Genomic DNA, 16,929 nt, shown 5'->3' with positions numbered 1-16,929 from the left:
AAATGAAAATTCCATTGATTTTACACCTACGCATGTGCTTCAAATGAATTGTTGGTGTGTAGACTGTTTTTCGGGCTATCGAAGCACTGCTCAAGATACACAAATAAGGGGAGCTCACTAATTCCTGCTGCTTCCCAGTCTAAGCGTTATACATCTAGACTATCTAGATTCCGGTACTCTAAATCCTACAGAAATGGCCTGAAGTGGACACCTCCGTTCACGTGGATTCCCGCGTATGTGCCTGTTTGCCAGTATTAGTTGGCTTTGGCTGCTAACCATCTGAGTTTACGACGACGTAGCCGACCACTGAAGGGTTATTGGAAAGCCAAGCGCGCAGTACATCATCAGCTTCGTTCTGAGACCCTGACATCGTGATACGCGCATTCGATGAGGCTGTGCCCGTCGCTGTCCATCAGATCCCAGGGGGAGCGCAGAGAAGCCGGAGAAGTAGAAAATGCGGGAACCTGTGACGAGGAGATGCGATTATGCTCAAAAAGATAAAAGAAACGTCAAAGACGACGTATTACAATTACTTTGGGTTCCAGGCAGACGCCGTCCCCACAGGATCTGCACTTTCGATCTGCACCTCTACTGGGCGTGTGTGCATGGGCCTCCCAAAGTGGGCAATCCTGGAGCGTGACAAACCTTTTAGAGTCGTTTGAAGTGTGAACTATAAGTTGTTTCCACTGAGCCTGCTTTGTAGGGGTATCAAGCCCTCCGAGGCAAATCCGGCGTGCAGAGTCACTCGCCTTCCCACCGTTCCCCTAGACAATTTGTAGTGCTGCCCTTGCGTTCACTCGCCTAGGGCGTGCCTCAACCAATGTCAGTTAGTATACGACGTCCCTAAATAATATGCTGAATTAATTTGCATTGTTAAATAACCACCTATAGCATGAAAGGGAGTTGAGCCATGCCTGTGCTTGCATAGGTGGCCGAAGTGGTGGGGTAGAGGCACAGCGGGGCTGTAGCTTGGCGTTTAGGAGGAGAAAAGCACTGCATGGATATAATAGCAAAACACCTTATGAAGTACTTCCTCTAAAATAGGGTAATGTTGTGGACTCCCTCGCGATTTGCGTTTGGAAGGAACCACACTGATCCAGTTGCGTGCTGGTCTTCTTGCCCATTTCGTAATGGTCCTTACTCTGGTCAGCCCGACATGCGGAAGCGACACGAGGTGCTCTTTCGACCTCGGCAAGAAGGCGTTGTAATTCACGGGACTAACGTATTAGACACCAGGAATAATTATTTTTGTGCCAATCAAATTCTGCCAGCCTGTCAACCAATGCTGCAGAATGGTTCGCACGATCAGCTCTGCCCACCGAAAGAACAAGAGAAAACGTGTTCAATTCAGGTAAAATAGTACTGTCCTAGACAGACCTGAGGCACGCTGTGGTAGGACTGCTCCGGGGTCCTATGCGTAGCTGCGGCAGGCAGCAGCAGCCCGGGGTTCACACGTTTCACATGCCCAACGCCGAAGTGCAGAGGGCAAGGGGACATACGTTGGTGTACATAGCTGACGGTTGATATTTATGTTTTCTTGCATCGTCTTCACCTTAGAGCTGGGTTGGCGCTTTTGATCACCCGCTCGGTTTCACTTGGCTCGCGCATCGGGAGTTGTGCGTCGCCTAGGCTAAGATTTCTGCTGCTTTTATCGCTTTCTGCAATATGAAATAGTTTAAGCGTTTTTAAGGTCAACTGCGTTACCTAAAGGTGATGAAGAGTGCGTTTCTCTCGTTTTTTAGGTTGTTCTTTACTTTGAGAGTGTAAGGTTTGTAACTGCTGGACTGCTGGGGCCACCGTCGGCAGACTTGCATCCGCCCCAGCTCACTGCTCCAGCGTGTATGGCGACTGCCCAAACATTGTGTTGAACTGCATCTGGCTGAAGAGATGAAACAGTGTAAGCGCACTCGGGAGAAGCGAGTATGTGAAGCTTCCCCTTGCGGTCTGCAGCTCACTTGCTACTGCACATTTCGTGCGGTTAAGCGAACTAGAGTTTGTAAGAGCTACCGCAATAATGAAGGCGCAATTTTCCCACTTATCTTGCAACAGAGACGAAAGCTATATGCACTCCACTATTTCCGATAAGTTCGTTGTGCCCGTCCGACGAGCGTGCACCCAAAAAGGCCTGAGCAGAGTCCTTCTCTTGAGCAGGCATTGGCTTGGTTCCATTAATAATTTGCGATCACACTGGTGGGCAGTAAAAAGATGAGGCGATATCTAACGTGCATAACCACAAAGTTTAGGGTTAATCCCGAAGATGTGGAAACTTGTAAGCAACGATGACGGCAATAGGGTACCACGCTAAATTTATGCTTCGGCAGCTGCGCCAACTCAGAAGGCGGGCAGAAGAAGCATAATAAAAAGAACCGCGGAAGAGAAGGCGATCAAAGCAGGGAATTTTTCCACAGGTGGTAGTGGTTCGTGCAGATTCCTGATGTTGAGGAGACGCGAATATCGTCATCAATAAGGCACAAGGATGCTTACCTACCCACTGGATTTGCAATCGCACTGGGTTCCACATACCAGCAGGACGACTCGCCAACCTTCTGAGAAAAGGGAATTTAGTGCATCTCGTGCAAATGGCAACAACGAGACGGTGTAACCTTTTACCTTCGACGGAATTCACTGCCAACCATGGACCCCCAGGATGCATAATCCCCCGCTCTAGAACCAAGCGGGCTGTGGCGCCCACCATTCCTTCCTGCGCCATCTGATGCCATGTAGGTGTACCTGTCGCTAGCAGGAGTCTGCAGCTGTGTTAAATTTGCCCCTGAGTTGCAGAGGTCGCACGGACCCAGTGCACCGAGATTAGGAAGAGAGCTGCAGCTAGGCGAACTTGCTCTAATGCTTCCGCAGGCGTAAGAACAATCACTGTATATCGTAGGAGACTCGTAAGCTTTCCGAGATGAAACGCTGGGATTAGCAGGCTCCTGTGGTATGCACCCGCCACCACGTCCCTGTTCACATCGTCGCTTTGGCGACCTCAGAGGCAAATGAGGCGCAGAGGCCGTTGGCTCTCTCGAAGAGGGGCTCAAAAATGTTTCTCCGAATCTTACACTTGCTTCTCGTGCAACAGGGCATGAGACAATTTTTGCTGTGCTCTCGCACCGGACGTTTACTGACGCTTGGGGGGGTGAATGGCCCTCGATTTTGGTTCGGCAGCGTCGTACTTGCGGTCTAGGAAGGCGATCAAGAACTGCCCTTGCTACTGCAAAGTCTGAAGCAGCTGCGCCCAGCTGCCACTCAAGAATAGGAAGCAGTAGGTCGTCTTCTTCCAGAAGAAGCTGGCATACCATCGCATGCGACTGATGGAGCTTCGCTTGTCCCGACAACACGTATCGACTGCCTTCAGCACAACGGGGTGGTGCATCCGGTGGAGGTATGACCTCCGCTGTTGTCAGGTGTTCAAAGGAAAGGAGCAAATCCAACAGGCAATCTTCATGCTGCTTCTCTAGCTTGTCAAGCTGCACGCGTATACGGCTCTTCCGTTTTTCGGGAGACAGTTCCACAGGAGGGCGACGGCGAGAAAAGCAATCAAATATGCTAGTAGTACCTGAACCAAGTTGCTTGACCAAGCGGTGACTTGTAGCTTCTCGAAACTTAGGTGCGAGGGCAAGCATCGTGTGTACGGCCATGTTCAAGTGCCGGCACGCCTCGCACAGTTCCTCAGGGGGCAGCTCCTTTACATCCCCAGTCGAACCTAGCGGTAGTATCCGCTCGAGCAGGGACAAGGTGGCTTCTAAGTGGTCGAGCTGTTGCAAGAGCAGCAGCTTTTCTTCGAGCAAGTCGCCATCGAGGCTGGCGACCTCATTGCGGATGCGTGCTGCTGTTGTCTCCAGAACACTCTGGGCTCCAGCTAGGAGCACTGAGCGTGAGTTCGGAGGTCCCTGAATAGTTTCCGTTACGTGAGTTCGATGACGGCCCATTGTGCTGGAACTCTGCGTCCACCGAGCACCGTTCACTCTCCGCAGCAACTGTGCGCGTGGGGCAGTAATGCTCAGCCTACATCCTATTTAACCCCTTCACAAGCGAGTTTAGTGGCATATTCCACTCGAGGTTTTTGCTGGTGCTTTTTTTCAGGCGCTAATCTAGCAATGTTGCCGCTGGCAACAGCCCGCACCGCTGCGGGGCCCCAAGCGCAGTATTTCAGTATTGCCGGATACTCTCGAAATAATCGGAACCGAGGGTTCTTTCCCCTCTATTTTCCGCCATTTCTTTATACGAAGAAGCCACCGTAAAAATGGGGGGACTATTTCGGCGGGAGCTCCGCGCATCTTTACCAGGGACACGGAGCGGAAGTCGATCTGAAGGGTCATCTCTTCAAGAAGTTCAAGGCGCGGCCTTACACTGGGTGGAAGCCTTGAAATCCCATATATTTACGCTTGGTAACAATATGTTCAAAGTATAGACGGTTTTTGCTGGAGTGCATGCCGAGCTGATTCGTGCTTTCCGCTCGAATGGGTTATTTGGTGACCACCGAAGAATTGCGTGTCACCTGGCAAGCGGCTCTCCCTGAGTCCGCTGTATTACTTTTGAATAGCACCCCCGAATTTCCCCCCTATACCCATCGCTGGAACATTTGTCCCGTCAAACACATACGGGTTCCTAGGTCCTCTTCTCCCCCTGTCGACACGTCTTCCTGTAAAAAATGGGAGCTGGAGGAAGAGGGCACTGCCACGTACGTGGCCGCAGGCGACACCGTTCGCATTACGGTAAGTAGGGCCAGTACGCCTGGACGCTTAAGCACGACGTGAGTGGAGTTTTGGCGTGTGCCTTGGGCGTGCAAACGAAAGACAATCGTCGAACTCCGCTGAAACATTAGGAAACTACAATCGCAACATTTAGCGAAGATTATTTACGCTGATAGACTTGGCCATCCCATATGGAACCCACTTTTTGCCACTGTATTTGGTCCTTTTTGGCGGTAGAAGGCATAGCAACAGTTTTCGAGCACAGTGACTCTCCCGAACCTTTTGTGCAGATGGACATTACTTTCCCTATGAGGACGGGAAGAAGAGAAGCAGAGGGCAAAAAATAGTACAAATCAGGCAGAGTCGCGAAGTCTTTGGCCTCGGTACAGCAGCTCGGCTAGTTATGTGCGACGCGGGACGGGCGCTTCTCCTTTCCACAGCACATCGCATGAGAGAAGAAGTTATGACTTTTGGAGATTGTTTGGCGAAGGAAAGAATAGCTTTACTAAAGGGGCTTGACCACTTAGAGGCTCCCCTTTTGTTGATTGAGCGCTTGCTTGCTCCTTTCACAGCGGCAGGGAGGTGCCGGGTCGACTTCAGCTTTGTAAACACAGCTTGTCGGCATTACCACATGGCAATAGACGCATATCTGGCTGTTGCTCCTTCCTTTCGGAAGGCCCAAAAAGTCCGACACAAGTGGATCCGGAATAGGGGTAAGATATGCGCGAAGATTCGTACGTGCTGCAGCAGATTATGTTGCGGGTGTCATTGCCACAAGCATCCGCCAATGGCTCGTCGTATGTCGAGGGCACGAAAGATATTCGAGGACCTTGAGATAAGACATGAAGCTTGCGTAATTGATCTGGCGCTGACGTATGAGTATTACTTGAGCTCACCCGAGCCTCCACCACCAGACGCACCTGCCAGGTGCCTTGCTGCCGGTTGTTTCATTCTCGCAGCGCAGCGAAAATTGCATCAAGTGAGCAGCACACAGCATGTCACAGATAAATAGGAGAGGGGCAACCTACTAGGAGTGTAGTTGCTGCGAGCGACCTTTGAGATACTGAGCACACTTCACAGCAGCATATCTAGCTGGAATTCCGGGGTGCTTAAATGAGTTCCGTGGAACTTGGCATTAGCTTAGAGCAGTCCCTGAGCTGCACCGAGCTCTTGCATTCTCCCTGGGTTTGCTCTGGTATTAGCAAGAAGACCGGGCATGCCTTGTCTCGCAGCAAGCCTGGAAATCGTCCCCGCTTAGCACATCTTAGAAGAATGCATATGGCAACGGCCGCTCCCACTGTCCCTTCTCAGGTCAATTGCCACTTCTTGCAACCACGAGACAAAGTTACCATGGGTATGGCTGAATGGACACTTGAAGAAGCCGGAGAAGACTTACGGATAGCCCATGCAAAGCTTAAAACTCTCCCTCGCCGCATGCGTTCTGGTCGGCGGCGAGGGCGGAGGCCTCCTGCACTAGTCACCTTTCTTTCACCCCAAGAATGTGTGACGATGAACGAACACCCTTGGTGGCGTGCCGCTGACCAGCACTGTGGGCCGTGTAGAGGGGAATACGCTCTTGCACCATGCACAGGGCTTGAAGGGCTTCCACCGCCTCCACCCATCGTTTCTAGCGGGCACATCTTAAGAGAACCTGCGCCCACGTGTGTACTGCCAACAATCCAGCCAACCGCCCTAGCACATCCAGCTCGTGCTGCACAGATTTCACCAGCTGTGGCGCTCGCCTATCCACAAGCTGCACCAGCTGCCTTACCCGTTGAACGGGTGCAACTATCTCCAGTATTAAATGCCGCTCCACAACTTCAGTTACCACCAGTCTCAGGAAGGCCTCTCCCACCAGGAATAGGAGTGGCAGCCACCAGCCCCCTGATGGCACCAGTTCATCTGACGGGGAAGGCGAAAGTGGCATTTCCGGGTGGAAAACCTGTTTTGACCCATGGAAGCAATGGTGGCGTCGGACGACTTGTGCACAACCCGACACAGGCTGCTTCCCTTAATTGTGTCGACAGCTTTCTTCGAATGAATTGATCCCAAGTGCTGCTACTTCCTCCTGTTTGCCGAAGGAAGACAACTTAGTGCAAGCAAAAGCCTCCAACGCCGATGCGTTTGCAAGGTGAGAAGCTGAAAAGGCAGGCATGGGAACGGCTGCACTAATGGCGGGTCCGACGCACATAGCTGCATCTGTCGGATTCTGTTCAGGTAGAGGCCTAACAGTATTAAAGAGTACTATTGAGAGACACTGGAGGTACGAGATGCAGTACCAATATGTCTTTTTTTCCGAATGTGCGCGTAAACGTATCGACCTGTGGAATTATGTTGTGTCTGTTGGCGTAAGCTGTCTCTGCTGTACAACCTAGCGCGAACACTGCCGATGTTGGTAGATAATGCTTTATCAGTAGTATCTTCCTGACGTCTGTCAGTAGAACGCACGAGACGTTTAGATGCAGTAAGAAATATTTCGGCTTATTTCTTGCGCTACGCTGCATACGAACTTAAACTGGTTTCATCTTTGGGACAGCCTTGAGTTTGCGCGTGTAATTTGCTACCTCCCGATCATTCAGGAGAACTTCGAGCTCGTTCAAGCAGGAATCACATCCATCCGAAGCACGTACTGTGCGCGTTCGAGCTATATATACAGGGGCACACATGCTTGGGCGATCTCTATAATATTTGGCCCGTCAGCTCTGGTTTCTCTGGCACGTCAGCAGTTGCATCTTCTCCAACCACAAGGAAGTACATGGACATAATGATGCCCTTAGTACTACTGCTGCAGTGAGAGAAGTGCGTTGCAGTCAAGCGCTCTCCAGCTGCTCCGTGCTCCTGCCCACTTCTAAAGTTTCGTATGCTAACACTTGGGGTGTTGAGACTGAGCACTCCGCAAACGCAGATCGTATTTCCCCACAGGTGGACTTTCTAAATTCACGTGTTGTTTTCTGCGCAAACAATGTATTACTGCCCGTAGGGGTCTCCAAAGACCGCATATATTGCCCATGGATGCGCTGTATGCAGTGTTCCTCTGTATCTTGCAATAAAACATGCGGCAAGCGTCTAAAACTGAAGGGCCAGATCGGTTACATAGTAAAACTCAGTTCGTTGCTCATTGCAGTTCGCGCGTATTCAACAGCTGGGGTCCCTGCTAGCAACGTGCATGGTAGCAACTATGGGCATTCCATTCAGAAGCGCTTTCCATGCAAAACTGCAAGTTTCTCAAGGAAACCGAAAGTTCCTCAGAATATTATGGGGTAGCACTTGTAGACGAGACCCATCTTCTCGAGGCGACGTTTTAGTCAACTCAAACGCTTGTGCGATGTTTGCGTGCTCTCATCCAACTAGACGTAGTCTTGCATCGTAAATTCCTCCATATTAGATGTTGAACGGCACTTGGGTCACCTCTCCTTATCTGTCTGTAGCAGCTGACTACAGAAGGAACGACAGGTGAGTCGCTTTATCAACCATTTCTCAATGATGGACTCTCAGCAGGACAGGGCTTGGCTCCAAACATTCCCCAGGGAACGGAGTCACGCCAAAGGCGGCTTTTGGAACTTGCCATGTACGTATATGGAAGCAGTTGTATTGTTGCATCCTAGGAGGGGGAAAATGGTATCGCCTANAACTCGTAACCAAAAAGCCCGGCGACTACGCTGCTACTGAAAGTAGAGCTCGTAATCAAGCGCTGCCTCGGACTCCCCGGTCTCCTTCCTAGTTGTCTGCCAAGATGCACACATGCAAGGAGGAAAAAAACCACACCATCTCAATTCCGTGCTTAGAAAAGCTGTTCGGGAATCTCTACACAGCAGGGAAACTCCAGAAACTCTGAAATATTAGTGAGAGTGGCTGCGTGTGGTGAATGACTTGACTTTCGTTCCGTGGACATACCTCTTCTTGTTTATGGAATGGCTTGGAGCGGAACATGACAGGTCTGCGTGGCCGCCTCGACGCAGTTTCGTTGGACTGGCGAAGTGACAACTGCAACTCATTCCAGCCGCATCTCTTCATCATAAAATAGTGCTGATTCTTTCGCCGTTGATGTCGGAGGCCCGCAAAGTGACTGGCTGTGCTCTAAAATGGTGCTCTCATGCAACTTGCCTGCAGTCGTTCGTCATTTTTCAGGTGTTGTTGGGTCAGTTTTTCCTGGCGTGCTCGTTCACGTCGCTGCTTCTCCTTAGCCTTCTCCAACTGATGCACGAGTTCCGGGTTTTCCGCTGTGCATCAAGCGCAACTACACGAAGCGCAGAACAGTAACAATGGAGCAAGCGTTCCGCTTTAGCAAACCGTCCTATTGAAATGCGTCTTTGACACATTTACTGGCTGCATTTGTTGGAAGTAGCGCTTGGATTCTTGCCTTCGTGCTTGGCAAGAGCTGCAAGGTGAGAGTCGAGCCGAGCTTCAATCTGCTCTAACATGCGTAGGCAGTCAGCAGACGCCTCTTCTGTCCGCATAGCGCAGCAGGCCTAAACATGGGCATAATCCTCTCATCTTTGAGAACACGAAAGACAGCGGGAGGAGCCTGTTGGCTATGAGTAGAAGCAATGTAGGTTATACCAGCAGAACGTCTGTTTCCAGTAAGAGTTGACCAACTCGTCATGGGAATAGAAAGTCATAATTTGGTAAATACTTCTCCTACATGCTGGGCAAATCAGTGCAGATCGGTTACTTTCAAAGCCACAAGCTGCATGTATGGCCGATACGTGGACAGTCAACTTTTGGAGTGCGGCAGATGCATCCGACTCTTGTTCCTGCGAGGCCAGTTCTTCTGCAGCGCAAATGATGAAACCAAGCAACATTCCATGCAACTACCCTTACTACTGGAGCTATGGCACTGTCGTCCGGGGATGCGGGCTCTACCGTAAGTCCCTAGCTAAAGCCTTTCTCACCAACGATGATCCTACGCAAGAAGTGGATGGATGTTAAATGATATCAAGCGCATCAGCGGTAGGTGAAAGTTACGTACCTCGATGCTGCATGCATTTGGCACGCTGCTGTTGAAGCTGTTGCTGAAGCTGGGCAATAACTGCTTCAAGTCCTTCCAATCGCGCCCCCATTTCAGCTCGAGTGTTAGCGAAACGCTTCTCCATCGCTTCCAACTCCTGCACATTCATTCATGCTGCACAGGAAACCTGGAACAGGTACAAATAGAGCGATTAATCAGCCGAAATAAATTATTACGAGTGCTTGCGGCATAAAGGGTCATGTTCCGGCGTGGCATTCCACGACGGCAGCAAATACGTTCGTAGTAGTGTGTCTTGAACATTAAATAAGGGCGTGGTGTCTGCCTCTGGGAAGGCCGCACAATGACGGTTTCATGTGCATTTTGGATTAAGAACAGGTTTTCTTCTTCCAACTCTTTAAAAAGGCGAAGAGGCTCCTGTGGGTCTTTAAAATAGAGGTCAAGAGCCGATAGTGCCATGTTTTCCGCTGTTTGCATAACGAATGAGACACAATTCGGGAAGCACTGGGGTACCTCCATTTACCTCAAGAAATCGTTGGGCTAAGCCAGTAATGTCCCAGTCCAGCATAACGATCCACCTACCATCAAACATGTTCTCGAACTCTGCTGCAGTCTTGAGTCTTCTGCTTAACTGTTTTTTTTTCTTTTCAGCCCTTTCCTCCAATTCTTTTCGCGGTCCAGCACCTGCAGGGCGCAAAGGCATCTGCAAGTTGTAGTTCCTCTAGCTTATAAAAGCAAGCTGTAATCTTTTCCACAACGTAGCCATGCAGGCAAAGAAAACCGGTTGCCGCACTTGCTTTAACTCCACGGGATTTCTTCCTCTCAAGCTCCTGAAGTTTTTCGCGGAGTTCGTCATCAATTCCTTCTAGGTCTGCGGCATACTGTAGTTGCTGCTGCTGTAGCTGACTCTGCACCCACTGCTGCTTTTGCTGCTGTACGCGCTCCTTAGAGAGCTCTTCCTGGTCTTTGAGCCAGTCCTGCAGAGGCGCGGAGCCAAAGGCTCGTAAGACAGATTACCTACCACTCCCAGATAAATTTGCCTCAGCTGGATTCCGGATATTTTTTCCGCCAGCTACTGGGAACATGGGAGCTAACTAGCTACGGGTCGGTACTTGACTGACCCGAGCTTACCTGGGGAGTAATATGCGTTAGGAAAGCTCTGTATCTCGAATATTCCTGAACTTTTTCTCGATTAGATGCTGCTCGAGCCTTCGTGGCGTCAAGCTTCTGACGAAGCTGCCGAACAGCTGTTGCTTTCTCTTGAGAAACCCGCGCCGCCTCATCTGCTTTCTGCAAGTTTACGAGGTAGACGCGCAGACGAAAGTCGCAAATATTCAAGCAGAAAGCAGTATTTTAGGCAGATTGGGGTGTGCTTGGATACGGTACTTTGCCTATGTCGTACGATGCTCGTGGCGAGTTAAAACAGAAACGCGAGCGCAGTAGCCCGCTTTTCTTCCTCCAACCAGCGCTCCTGTAGTACTTCATTCGGAACCAGGTGCATGAACTAAGCATATCACTCCTTCGTCAAGAGAGTGTGCTAGCTCACCCGAATGGCTTCGTGAGCAGCCGCATCACTGCTCCGGAGGAACTCGTCAAACTTCTGCGCATCCCGCGTAAGCATGCTTTCCGCTTTGCGTACGGCCTCTGACTTTTCCGCCGCTCGGTCGTGAAGCTTCAGTATTTCTGTTTCAATGCACGTTGATCACATGCTGCCCACTCATGTCGGTGACAATCTGGATGCCAAAGTGAACATGTTTTCGCCTAGTCTTGCAAAGCCCTGTAGGTCCACAATGTGCAGTTTACAGGAGCCTCGTGCACTCAAGACTAACCTGCCTTGCGAGTATCAATCGCCATTTGCAGCAAAAATGCTTCCCTTGTCTTTTCTACGAGGGCTCGCGTGCCTCCACGCTTCTCTGTCGAGTTCAAAGTCTTCCGAATTTGGCTCGGGTCCGTGTTCTTTTGTTTGGATTGGCTGCGAGGATCTCTCCCAAGAGAGGCACTTTCCTGGTGAGCAGGGGGACTCCCAGCAGCGTCTGCGGAGGGATGTGGAGAAGAGCCATGAGAGCCTGGCACGGGTGCAACCTGCCCTTCAGCAGGAGGAGACACTGTATCTCCTTTGGTGATTGATCCTTCATCCTTGACCGCATTTGCTGTAGCCGGGGCTCCTTGCGGTTCTTCCGAGCCACGGCTGGTCTCACTGGATTTGGCCTTCACAAGCAGACAACCCGGTTGCACAGTATTTATGAGTCATTCGTTTCGTACCGGCAGGGGGATCAGCGATTAAGCTTTATTTGGGGGAGTGCTGACACGGTGACATGAGGAGAATTACGTGCCTGCATGGCTTCCTTTAATACGAATTTATTTTCTCCTTTCTTTTGCTGCGATCCTGCAGGTTTCTAGGCTTTGTTTGTTTTGCTCTCTTCCAGATAACTCTGAGGTAAATGTTTGTAAAGTCCTTTCTTCTCAGGAGGTGAGCCCAACGTGATTACAGTCCCTAGCTCTAACAGGCTTGCGACATGCGCGTGAACAACGTAAAATGTGTTCCCACAAGTACGTCCACGTGTACGTGCAGCAGCCGCTTCGATGAAGAGTGGCAGCAAGTCACACGAGCCAACTTAAGCCAACGTAATGGAAGTCCAGCCTTACTATGCATGACCGACAACGCAGCATTTCCTACAATTCAATAGAAAATCGAGCTAAAAGCGGCAGAAGCAGCATTGGTGTGGCGTGCCACACTCATGAAGGAAATTACTGAAAACTGTCCTTAAAAGTCCTAGCCCATACCTCACATTTCATGGTAGAGCCATATACGGATTTGACGTAACGATACAGCAGCGACGGGCAGAGCGGCCGGCTGGCGAGTGCCGCAAAAGAAATTGAACTTGTTATCCAGAAGGCACCTCCCAGCCGCTAAATTCGTTCAAAGGTTGCTCTAAACGATTCCTTAAACAACGTTTCCATCGTCTGTCTGTTCATGCAATAATTGCTTACGGTCGCTGTGATCGCCAGGCGACTGTGCGAGAACTAACTGGAGAGTTAGCGTGCAAAGCCTCGAGAAAATGTATGGCCAAATGTGCGCCTTTTCTAGCAGTTCCTTACAAGGCCCGATTTTCAGGGTGTGTTTTCGAAACGGAAGTCCAGAAACTGCTCGGGCACTCCTTCATTCTGGGGCTGCCCGGGCATGCACCGAGAAAGGGACTGCTCAAAGATGCCCAGGAAAATAACCTTTGTTCTCTTTTCCTTCCATCCAAGGATGTTCAACTCATCTTTAAATAGCTTGAGACAGTCAACTTTTGAAGTAAGGCAAGCAATGCTGTCCCCCACTAGGAGACAGCATGCCGGTTGTGGCGATCTTTCGCTCCAGAGCTTCCACGCAGCAACTGCCAGAATTCTTGGTTGTTTTGCGGAGTCACCACCATTAGTTTCTTTGTTATGAAGGGATATTTGGGGTTACACATCCAATTCTGACCACCGTCACAGTGCATACCAGCACTAAATACAGCCGTTGGGTCACCTGGGGCGTTAGTGGTGTGGACAGATGGGCTTAGCTGTCACACCAACACACCCGAGCATGCCAAACCTCTCAATGCATAGAAATTGATATTTTTCAGTGGATGCTCACACGTAGAGCTGGCCAGACCGTGTTGCAACACTCCCTTGCTAAGCGGCTCGACGGCCATGACTTCTCTAGACAGCCCCTCTTGCTGCCCGTTCGTCTGCAGTGTTTTTCTTGGTATGAGTGTTAGAAGTAATATGTACCTAATGCTTTGACAAGCTAAATATCGGACAGTGAGGGGGTGATGGCTGCTGTATGTTGGCATGCGCCCAACTTCTGAGATATACGCAGCGATCCACGGAATGGTCGAAGTGTTGTTTAGTTTACTCCGGCTTTGTGTAGGGATTGTGACACTTCAGCGACTTCTCAGTTGTCGATACCACGTAGCTTTCAACTCACTGTTTGCATTACATGCCGTGTGGCCTGTCTGGAATGGCATCGGAGTGGCAGCATGCGCCCAACTGTCCAAAAAGCCTGCGATGAGGCAACTGTCAACACTACTGGACTTTCTTGTGAGAACGACTGAGTGTAGCCTTGTTGGCTTTCCTCTGAGGGCCCACGGGCGAGCGAGAACTGGTGTTGTGCGTCGGAGTTTCCATAGGCGTTGTTGCCTGGATCTTCCACTCATGCATTTAGGGATATAGTATGTGAATTAATCGTAGGGTTTCCAGGCCTTGCTTTCCACCAAGAAGCTCCGTATACCACTACTTTTTGGCTGATCTGCAGGCACCCTAGAGGACAGCAAATCGAAACCTACGAACTGAAAACAGGTGTTCGAGGATGAGTGCCAAAACAGAGCAAGCAGATGGGGGCAAAGCGGCCTTCAGAAAATATTTGGAGGATCATGGAGTCATTCGTCAACTGACACGCGTCCTTGTCGGGCTCTACGAGACTCCTGAGCGGCCTCTGAACGCGCTTGACTACATCAAAAGGCACCTGGGAGCGCCGACAGGTGACTGGCTTGCTGCAGCCTCGCGTTGTGAATATGTTTCCGAAACGTGCTCCAGGCATCATAGTTCCTTGTCTATCGTATTACGTGGTGTGCTTCCATAGGCGTTGAGGTGGATGCACTCCGGTCGGAGGTGCAAAATCTGACGAGGGAGAATGCTGCATTAAAAAGCAAGGTGGAATCACTGCAGCAAGAAGTGGAGCTCCTTCAACGGGAGCTCGCCGATTAATCGAGTTGTATCGATGTTTTGATGATGAAGAGTGGCGGTCTCCTTGGACATCAGAACAACATCGCAATAGGCACACCTTGGCAACGCACCTGGGCTTGAATGGTGGAAATATAAGTTGCACGAATGCCGTCTAAAGGAACGTAGCGCTGAAAATTTTGCCGTTTCGAGCACTGGGCGTCACAGCGACTGCAAATAAGTCAACTTAGGGCTACCCAAAGCGGTTGTCCGCAGTTCTCGAGCACTGTAACTGTTGAGTCAGTGCGCAGGAGAAAACACCTGATCTATACAACATTCCACTAAAGCTGTCGTACTACGAGAGGCAGTTTGAGTGGTATAGCTCTCCCAGAGAAGGCATACGTCTCTGAAGTTGCCTTATAAAAAACGTAATTTCAGTAATAAGGATCAGCGATAGCATGTGCCTTAGTAGTACATCTGCCGATTGTTAATAAAGCAAACGTTTTCTCCCCCTGCGAAACTGCTTTGAAGGCGGACACGTGAACCTCCTGCACATGATGTGTGCAATGATCTTGAAGTTTATCCAGATTGTTTTGCGAATGACTATCCTCTCCGAGATATTATTTTAGCCTGTGCATAATCTACCTTGAATTCGGTTTTATTTCAGTTTATCTTGTGGTAGGGTTCAGCCATACCATAAAACCATCAACTGTAACCTATACGGAACCTAAGCGCCTTAAATATCTTTTAACAGGCCCTCATGACCAATTAACGATTTAAACATTTCGACGGGCGACGGTTGGGAAGCCAAATTCCCTTCGACAGATGATGGAGTGCTATCACTGTTGAATCCCTACATACAACACAGCACACCTTCACAAGCACCACTGCTGCCTTGAAGTACTTCCCATTCCAGGCCGAATTAAGTTCACATCTCTTCCGATGCATAGACAACGTCGTCGCGGAGTTGCCTTGATTCGCTGTCATAACGTCGACGTTCGTGGAGCTGCATATCAATAGTGAATGCCTCCGTTCAAAATAGGTTGAGTTACCAGGCAGTTAGGCTTACGTTGTTGCAGCTACACCATACAATAGAGTGCCAAGGCATTTCCAGCAATCCCTCGGAGATACTAGCTTTGAAATCGAGAGCTCAACTGGGCTAACATCAGGTTTGCCTCGTCACGCATGGATTACTGGATCTTCTAACCATGCATCATATAGCTGGCGCTGATGTTCGTCCTTCGAGGATACTGTGACATTCAGCATGGAACCTACTGCCAAAAGCTACGTTTCAATGGAGAATTAGCCTCCAACAGGCAAAGAAGCTCGTCGCGCCAGCGATAAACCAGAAGCCGATGCCATCTCACTCCTTTTTGTGGGAGCTTGAGCTGCACACTGTTACCGCATTATTGAATGTCCCAATGCGGGCAAAACAGCGGGGCCGTACAGACAAGGTCGAGACTCTTTTTTTGGCGTCCCCGCCTGCTGGTAGAGCGGGTAGTAGTGAGTACTACCTGTGCTAAGGCAGTCTGAACTGCCTCTCGATTGGAAGCTGCTTTTATCTCTGTGATTCCTACTGACAGGAACCCTTTATTGCACCTAACAGCAGCACAATTTATGCGGCATTTGCTACCCGATACCTGCATCAGCTAGTTTGTAGGCGAGTAGCGCTCCAACGCCAATATAATGTGCCCAACAACTTGGGCAGTGCGTTGACTCACATCGGATACAACTGAGGAGGGTTATTCATTTGCCTAGTATTTAACGATGAGGCGGAAGTACACGTTGAGACATTGTTCGCTGCACTGCTCCGCTCGATCGCGATCGGTTCTCAAGGACATTGGAATCCGCAAAGGAGTGTCCAACACCGAACTTAGCTTTCCAGCAGGGCCACGGAAGAAATATTTACTGAATTAAAACAAAATTTGCCATGTTTACACCACACTACAGCGAGTCGTAGGATTTGCCGCGTCGGCTACCACCAAGTAGCATCGTGCTTCGACAAGGCGGATCGAGAGAAAGAAGTTATGTGTAGAGCCTTATAGCACACTTATCTAGGGAGTACTTTTCGGAAGTAAGACTGAAGGGAGCCTGTTATTATCACAAACTTCCATCCGAAGGGTAGACAGTTTCGCGGGTCACCTGGTGTACTGCTGCGTTGCTGCACGTGCCTGCACTAAAGTAAGGCTGCCGATCGCCGTTGTCTCGATAACTGTTGATGAACATACTCGGTCACATACCATAATTTCTGTTTTCCCAAAATTAGCTTGGTTTCCTGCAGACGTTTACTGGGCAACTGAGAATATCGCTGCCTTCACTAGACGCGGAGCTTGCAATAGATATTACCCATTTCTCGACCCATGTCGCTGAACAGGCAAGATGGAATGAAGAGAACCACATTATGCGCATCTGCTCTACTGAAAGTACAGCGTAAGGTGGACGCTGCGGCGCATGTTGGATGGAGGGACCCAGAGCCAAGAAGGGGCGTCAACGGAAGGGTGATGCTCAGCTTTCAATAGCAAAACTGATTTAGGAATGAGGTGGGGGAAAAGTAATTGGGGATTTGCTAGTGCGTCTGGGCTC

General features: G+C 50.0%; 3 protein-coding genes across 3 annotated transcripts in view; 1 reads left to right on the top strand and 2 right to left on the bottom strand.

Annotated features, from left to right (window-relative positions):
* EMH_0001170 (uncharacterized protein) overlaps window positions 1-3,926 on the bottom strand; it is a gene marked incomplete at both ends in the record, with an annotated part of 4,528 nt that extends 602 nt beyond the window's left edge. Inside the window, 4 exons of the mRNA XM_013495509.1 lie at window positions 1,142-1,217; window positions 1,553-1,658; window positions 2,693-2,930; window positions 3,171-3,926. Coding sequence (XP_013350963.1) covers window positions 1,142-1,217; window positions 1,553-1,658; window positions 2,693-2,930; window positions 3,171-3,926 — 1,176 coding nt within the window. The remainder of the gene's footprint in view (window positions 1-1,141; window positions 1,218-1,552; window positions 1,659-2,692; window positions 2,931-3,170) is intronic.
* Window positions 3,927-9,010: 5,084 nt separating this feature from the next.
* EMH_0001160 (uncharacterized protein) lies at window positions 9,011-12,327 on the bottom strand (the record flags this gene model as incomplete). The annotated part of the gene is made up of 9 exons (XM_013495508.1): window positions 9,011-9,138; window positions 9,325-9,462; window positions 9,661-9,796; window positions 10,181-10,341; window positions 10,451-10,634; window positions 10,789-10,947; window positions 11,204-11,340; window positions 11,487-11,865; window positions 12,304-12,327. The coding sequence occupies 9 exons, from the start codon at window positions 12,325-12,327 to the stop codon at window positions 9,011-9,013; spliced, it is 1,446 nt and encodes a 481-aa protein (XP_013350962.1).
* A 1,666-nt stretch (window positions 12,328-13,993) lies between these two features.
* EMH_0001150 (C-Myc binding protein, putative) lies at window positions 13,994-14,391 on the top strand (the record flags this gene model as incomplete). Its single annotated transcript, XM_013495507.1, has 2 exons — window positions 13,994-14,165; window positions 14,267-14,391. 2 exons carry the CDS (start codon window positions 13,994-13,996, stop codon window positions 14,389-14,391), a joined length of 297 nt encoding a protein of 98 aa, XP_013350961.1.
* Window positions 14,392-16,929: the final 2,538 nt, after the last annotated feature.

Source organism: Eimeria mitis, genomic scaffold (genome assembly GCF_000499745.2).
Source record: "Eimeria mitis Houghton genomic scaffold, Emh_scaff161, whole genome shotgun sequence".
Classification (NCBI taxonomy): Eukaryota; Apicomplexa; class Conoidasida; order Eucoccidiorida; family Eimeriidae; genus Eimeria; species Eimeria mitis.
The sequence above is the reverse complement of the archived record's forward strand: the minus strand, read 5'-3'. Positions and strand labels throughout refer to the sequence as shown.